The sequence below is a fragment of the Hibiscus syriacus genome, unplaced genomic scaffold (genome assembly GCF_006381635.1).
Source record: "Hibiscus syriacus cultivar Baekdansim isolate YM2019G1 unplaced genomic scaffold, ASM638163v2 tig00110472_pilon, whole genome shotgun sequence".
Taxonomy (NCBI): Eukaryota; Viridiplantae; Streptophyta; class Magnoliopsida; order Malvales; family Malvaceae; genus Hibiscus; species Hibiscus syriacus.
Window position 1 is genome coordinate 3144943 of NW_024062752.1, and position 7914 is coordinate 3152856.

General features: G+C 34.2%; 1 protein-coding gene across 1 annotated transcript; it reads left to right on the forward strand.

Annotated features, from left to right (window-relative positions):
- The first annotated feature begins 2300 nt into the window (after positions 1–2300).
- Positions 2301–5731, forward strand: LOC120127669 (zinc finger CCCH domain-containing protein 34-like). The gene is made up of 7 exons (XM_039145531.1): positions 2301–2669; positions 2785–2930; positions 3131–3199; positions 3400–3510; positions 3591–3899; positions 3980–4318; positions 5286–5731. The coding sequence occupies exons 1-7, from the start codon at positions 2600–2602 to the stop codon at positions 5682–5684; spliced, it is 1443 nt and encodes a 480-aa protein (XP_039001462.1). The 5' UTR covers positions 2301–2599; the 3' UTR covers positions 5685–5731.
- The last annotated feature ends 2183 nt before the right edge of the window (positions 5732–7914 follow it).

Below are 7914 nucleotides of genomic sequence, written 5' to 3' on the forward strand. Positions count from 1 at the left end.
TTTTTTCTCGGAGCTTGGAGAAGAGGATTATCCCAAGGGCTTTGTTTGCTCAAGAATTGCTGTCAAGAGGTTTAGTTAACAACATCAAATTGTCTATGATGTTGGATACATCAGAAAAGGAGTTCATTAGGAGGTATGTTAACCATTTCATAAGCACAGAACCCAAGCTATTGAAGCTATACAGAGAAAAATTTGATGTTTCTGAAAAAATGAGAAGTGAATTAGTGTAGACTATAGACTGCAGCATCGCTATTTTGTAGGGTGTGCAAATGGCACATTAAGACAAAAGAAGTAGTTTCGGTTCATTAAGATTAAGGTTTTCGTTGTTATGTTTCTCGGTTTCATTCTTTTACTCTGAAACTTGCTTTAGTTGGAATTTGTCTATGGAACCAACCATGTTTTCCTTAACTTTATTGGTGTAATGAGTTCCATTTTCTATTTGCAACCATATCATCAGTGTCTTTGTTTTGCTGTGTAGAAACGGTCTTGTTTAGAGCTTGAATTTTAGCATATGCAATCAAATAATGAGTTATGAAGCTGAATCTGGACCTTAGGTCAAGGTTAGAGCTCGAATTTTAGCACATGCAGTCGTGTAATGAGTTTCATTTGCCAACTTTGTTGTGGTTCATACTGCCTTATTAGTGTCCTTGTTTTGGTCTCATTTCATTTTCTGAAGTCATGATTCTGAACCCCGAGTTTAACTCGGTTGCGATCACCCAGAGGTGGCATCCAACAAGTTTGGGGTTCAAATTTTAGCATCGTCTGTAGCCTCTATTCTGCTTTGTTTCGGTTTTTGGATTTAATGTTCAAATTGCTGAAACTTATCGCAATTTTAGCATCAGTTGTAGCTTCTATCCTGATGGATAGTTTGACAGAGATTGGTTCCAGAAATATGATGTTTGCTTTTGTTCGAGTCCTCTTTGATCATTTGTATAGAGTTCTGAACATCGATTTCTCTCAGCCGAGAGACTATATATCGTTCGGGCTCTTCATTTTTCTTAAAGCACACATTTGTGTCACACATTGTTATATTTATGTAGTGTTCATGGCACATAATCATATAATATTCAACGTTATTAAGTAAACTATTTAATAATTTTAATGATAGAAAATGTTTTAAAAAAAATCCGGAAACAAAGGCATCGAAATTCAGCCACCAACAAAGGATAAGATGTTTGACGAGTGGCTTTGGTTCTTCAAAAGTAAACTTTGAATGTTATAAATTTCTAATTATGTTTAAAATATTTTTATATTAAGAATTTGTGATGTATAAATTTAAAGTATTTGTATAATTAGATATTGTATCATATGTTATACTGGATTTTAATTATCAGCTAAAATGGTAAATAATCCTGAACTTTATTAGTTCATTTAATTTTTGTCACAGTTTTAACTTTCAATTTTTATTTCTCTTAATTCAAGTTAATTAACTAATATATATTAAAAAGTTAATTAGCTAATATATTTGTTTAATCGAATTAGAAGATTCTATCTTTCATCATCAAAACCCACGTGTCAAGTATGTGATATATTGATATACTTTATTTTAATTTTTTCATTAATTTAAGGAAGATGTAATGTAAAGCCTCTCCTTTTTTGCCACGTTTTTATTTAATTTTATTTGTTTGCCACGCTACACCAAACAATCAAACCAACTTTCCCCCATTAATTAATTCAACTAACTCCGATTATTATTTTATTACTGTTTTAACCTCCTCCCGGCAATGAAATCCCCATGAAAACGAGGACATGTTTGTCACTCAAAGAATACTTTCATGAATATAAAATAAATGAAAATAAAGTTAATTTTATCATACATCCTTGGATTATTGTTTAAATTTAATTAATCTTTAAATATTAAAATAATATAATTCTCATTGATAGCTTACATCTAATCTAATGTAGTCAGAAAATAATTGTCAGAATTTTATTTGCGATATTATTTATTTTATTAGCACGCATTATGCAAATTATTTTTATAATGAATATATATATATATATTTAAATTTTGATTTGAATTTAAAAGATGTTTTACGAGTTTATATCGAATCTAAACTGATATTTAATATTTAAATTAAAATTTAACAAATGAAAAGATTTGATTGGCATAAATACGGCAATTATACCTTCAGTACTTAATTAAAATATTTTAAAATTTTGGATCATTTTAAAATTTAAACCTTATTTTGGGGACATTATGTGGAATTAACCCTTAAAATAATATTAACTTCAATTTTGTTTCATTATTTTCTTCCTCCTCTATTTGGCGCGTATATAAACAACCGACGCATAAAAAAACACCCAAAAAAAAGGAGAGAAAAAGATCAAACAAACGGCAAATTACTAGGAAAAACTGAAGCTGAGAGAGAAAGTGAAAGAAAATTTAGACAAACACCCACTCCAGAAACAGCAGCCAAAAATGTTTTTATTTTATTGTTTGTGTAAGAAAGGAGAGAGGGATTTAGGAAGCTTCTGATTTTTTATTTTATTTTTTGGTCATTTTCTCTGTTTTTCCGTTTTCTATATAGGAAATAAGACATACACAGCCATTTGATCGGATTACAGACAAGGTTGTTTGTGGTTGTTGTTCGTACGTTTAATGGAGCGGGACCCAGAGTCCGATCCCCAACCGGAATGGACTGCTCCGGGATCCGAAACGGGACTCGAAGGTAAAGAGTACTCTTGTAATTTTCGTTTACGGATTGGGGTTTTTTTTGGATTAGTTTATTTATTTATTTATTTTATAATGTACGATCTGATATGGGGTTTTCGTTTGAGATGTAGAGCCGGTTTGGCAGTTGGTATTAGAGGGAGGGTCGGAATCATACCCCAAACGACCCGACGAAGCTGATTGTATTTACTATTTGAGGACTGGGTTTTGTGGCTATGGTTCTAATTGTCGGTTCAATCATCCACGTGAACGTGCTGGGGTAATACATATTATTTGATGAGTTATTCTATGTTTTTTTTATCATGCTCTTTGGAGTGATGGAATTTTGAATTTTAGGGTTAAGATGCTAAGTTTTCTTTTTTGTGTCTGCAATAGTGTAATTATGAATCGAAATTTTAGTACAAATTTGATGATCATATGTTTTGATTGGTGAAAGAAATATGATGATGATGATTGTAGGTTATGGGAGCTGGAAGAGGAGGCGGTGTCGGAGAGTATCCAGAGAGAGCAGGCCAGCCAGTTTGTCAGGTACTTCTTGTTTTGATTGTTTCTTAAATGTATGACAAATTCGAGATATGTATGCCTAAATAGTACAGTTTCAATAATGCGCGTTGCTTAATTCTTGGAGATAAAGGCAAGCTAATGTCACTTCTTCTTCTTCTTTTTTGTTTCAAGGATAGAGTTTTGGTTTTATGTTGTTTATGGCTTTTGTTTTCGCTAATTTGCAGTATTTTATGAGGACGGGAGCATGCAAATTCGGTGCTTCCTGTAAATACCATCATCCCAAGCTGGGAGGTAGCTCTGTGCCACTGAATTGTTTCGGATATCCATTACGCCCGGTTTGTATCACTTGACATTAACATGAACTTTAGATACGTAATGTTAAGTTGTCGTAATAATTGATCTGTCTTTAGAACAGGGTGAAAAAGAGTGTCCTTACTATGTGAAGACTGGACAATGTAAATTTGGCGCAACATGTAAATTCCATCATCCTGCACCTCCAGCTATGCAGGTTCCAGCACCATCTCCAGCTCCACAAGGTGCACCTGCACCTACACCAGTTCCCGCTCCAACTGTGTATTCGACAGTGCAGTCACCATCTGGTCCTTCCTCTGAACAATATGGAGCAGTAATGGCCAGGCCTCCCCTGATGCCAGGCTCCTATGTGCAAGGCCCCTATGGTCCTTTGCTACTTTCCCCAGGTGTTCCAAGTTGGAATCCGTATCTGGTAGGTCTTTATTTAGTTTCCTCAACATTGAGTATACTATTAAACTTTTGTGTTTTTGGTTGTTAATATGCGTGGTGCAGGCACCTGTCAATCCTGGTACTCAACCCACTGCTAGATCAAGCTCAACTTTTGGGCCAACACCATTATCTCCTTCAGCACTTGCCTATACTGGATCTTATCAATTTGTACCATCCGGTCTTCGGCCTTCAAGTAGTATTCAGGAGGATGAGTCCTTTCCAGAGAGACCTGGGCAGGAGGATGAGTCCTTTCCAGAGAGACCTGGACAACCAGAATGTCAGTATTATATGAAGACTGGTCGATGCAAATATGGATCCTCCTGTAGATATCATCATCCACCAGAAGTGTTTGCACCAAAAGCTGATGTCATCCTCAGCCCTCTCGGTCTTCCACTTCGTCCCGTAAGCATTTCGTAAATTGTCCAAGAAATACTATGATGCTTTGTACAAGATTGGATTTAAATTTTGGTTACATTTAGTACATACTACCGGACTGATTGCTCAATTGCTTTTGCAACAATCAATTATGTTTCTGTTTTCTTTGGCATCTATTGGAGTTACTTTTGCATGTTCCAACTTGTAACTAGACATAGTAAAATGTGTAAGAGTTTTCCCTGTGGTCAGGGTTTCTTTTTCTGTAGAAAACCCAAAACTCTGTTGGAAAGGTGACGATGCATACTTGTAGAAACCAGACATACAGTTTTGAATAAGAAGCATGTAAGATCTGTCAAAATTAATGTCTTTTCCCATTAACAGAACTAGAAACTTGTCTAGTATGTTTTAAGTTTTAGCAAGTAAACCTCATTCTCGGTGTCCTTTCATGGGACGCAGTCCAACTATTTGTTTCCATTCAATTTTGTAATACGTTGTGTACCTAGCATGGAGAACATCAGCTTGTGCCAATTCTTGGAGTCTTTAACTTGAACTTTGTTCTAGGAAAACCTGTTTTTATATGTACGGCAGATAGAGCAAAGTTTGAAGAAAGGGAATGTGTTTGCCAGATTTTCTGAGGTTATTCATGTTAATGTAATTCATATATTTGTAGCTGAAAACTGCAAAAGTTTGATGAAGCTACAATGGAATCATTAATTGAACAGTTGTATTTATTTGTTCGTTCATCATGTTCCTTGTTCCAGTTTATTTCTGTTGCTCTGGTCCTGGTGTATTAGCTTCCTTTATTGGTTTCATTCTTTTGATGTTTTTTAAACCGGGCTAGTTAACATTCGGACATGCTATCTTCTCGTTACATGAATTTCTGATTATGTTTTTATTCTATGGTTTCTTTTCAGTACATTAGCTGTGTGACATATACTGAGTTGTTTCCTCTTAAGCCATTGTTCGTCTACTCATTTTGTGTGTTTTCTATCAGGGTGCACCACCTTGCACTCACTACTCGCAACGTGGGGTGTGCAAGTTCGGAGCGGCTTGCAGGTTCGACCATCCTATGGGAATGTTAAGTTACAGTCCATCTGCGTCTTCTCTTGCTGATATGCCCGTGGCCCCCTATCCTGTTGGATCCGCAATAGGCACTCTAGCTCCTTCATCCTCATCTTCGAATTTACGACCCGAAGTTCTTTCAGGGTCTAGCAAGGACTCTGCTCCAGCCATAATGTCATCATCGGCGAGCACTTTAAGTGAATCGGTTGGTCAGGTTTACTCCAAAGGTGTACATGTTCCTCATTCAAGCACACAACAGTCCAGTTGGAGTTCTGCCCCTTCTACTGGCGTTGGCAGCGATGAAGACAGTGAGCCACACGCTTCAAGCTAAGAGAAAGGAGCAACCACCTCAATCCTGGTTTTTTTTTCGAGGTCATGGTTTCATCATTATCTATTTTCTTGTAACTTCCATAGGGCTATTTCTTTCATCTCAAATAATCCGGTGATCAAACCGTAAAAACTTAAGCAAAACCCTGTAGACCATGCTATTGAATAACCATGAAGAACCCGCATTTACATAGGGGAGAATCGAGTCAAACTCATCCGGTTTTCCGAGTCCATTGCATTTGTTTATGGCGGAAACAAACATATAGGATCTTCAGCATTCTTCCCTCGACAACAACTGCAATGTTCACCACCATCATTCCCAGATTTTTAAGTTCAATACCGGAACGAGTTCCGGATTCAGCCTAGAGAGGAACTTGAATGCCTTCTTGTTTCCCCCCACCCCTCATTTTATTAGTGGTGGATGTGAAGAAAATAATTTATGAACAAACTCTCAAGGAAACGTCATACGTATGGGCGTAGATTCATAATCATGTTGTGAAAATGGACATGATTTGACATTGTTGAGTACATAATTCATTATGTTATATGTGAATTATTTTTTACTGTAATGTTTCCAGCAGAAAGTTGGAAGTATGGTAAAATGAAACGGAAATAATTTGTTTAGTATAATAATGGAAAATTAGAAGAAATTGCGAAAATGCTTTTATTTAGGACGTTATTTTCATTTGTATGTATGTTATTTTCATTAATCATTTTATAGATATTTAGAAAAATTAAATGAAACTTATATATTTATTTTCCTATGATACAACTAAGATAAAAGAATATTAAGAGCCATGTTGAAATGATTGTTTTAATTATTAATTTTTAAAAAATTGTAAAATAATTATTAAATTTATTAAATGTTATAAAATAATTATATATAAATAACTAATAAATTTTAAATTAATAAATCTTCTGTTATATTTTTACTTAAAATTTTATTTATAACTAATAATTTTTATATTTTTACACATATTTTGGGAGTTTGAGTTGACAAATTATTTTTTAAATCATATAAATATGATCCTACGCTTTAATTCTTTTATATGTTAAAATTCTATAAAGTTTTCAGATTTATTTATAAATAAATATCTCGACTAGCCACTAATAAAATTAGTGGATAATTAATTATCTTATTTTTTTTAATTTCGAATATATTTTATAATTATTCAAATATATTCATCAATTAATTATTTTATTTTTAATCCTCGGATAAGTAATTAGTGGATATATATATGTATATATATATTTTCTTTTCTTTACCGTCTCTGTTTTTTTTTTTGGATCGAATACCGTCTCTTCTCCTTAGTTCTTACACAACAGAAGCATTTTCTTTTGTTCTTCTACTTGTCGATCTGCCACTCCGGACACGATCTTTGTGTTCGACGTGCACTTGAGATCATAGAAAGTGAAGCTTAAGAAAGGAGAGGATTTCAAGGGGGAAACACTTGGTAAAGTTTGGATTTTTTGAAAGGGAAAATTAGTGATTTTGTGAAGTTGTGAAAGCGAGGATGATTTGGAGTAATTCTTGAAGAATTGTGTTAAATCTTGGTTTTTAAATCTAGGTTTCCTTCTTGGATTTCGATTATGGGTGTGGGTGTTTTCCTTGTTTTGATCATCACCAAGGAAGAGAATAATGGTGGGGCGCCATTAAAGAACCGGGAAAGAAGGATTCAGCTAAAGATGGCTCTGTTGGACAGTCTCATCATGTTAATAGAGTCAGTTTGGGTAAGTCAATTTCATTCTTTTAGCCCAATTTTACTTTTTTTTTTGAAGTTGTTGGTTTTTGATCAGCTGTTTGAATGTGTTGGTAGTTTGATTTGAACTTATGATTTGTTTTGGGTATTTGATTGAATTAAATGGCTTATGGATTTATCTATATTTTTAGCTTTGAATGTTGGTTTTGTTGGTATACTAGTTTGAATTTACCCTAGCTGGAGGCCCTAAGGAATAGCTTGAGAGATTTGCTCTTGGTTTTCGATACATAGGTTTTCGTATTTTGTTTTAATTTATTGTTCATCCATAATTGTTAAGCTAACATAGAATAATGCTAGTAAATGCATTTTTAGTGAGAATTGGACTGTTCCTACAATGTAAGAATGTAGCCACGTAAAGGGTTTTGCAGAGGTTTTTCATTTCACTTCGATGTTAAACCTAGCGTCGAAGTTATAAATTTTGAATTGTATACAATCATATAGGACTTTATTATTATTGTTGATTTTGTTAGGAAG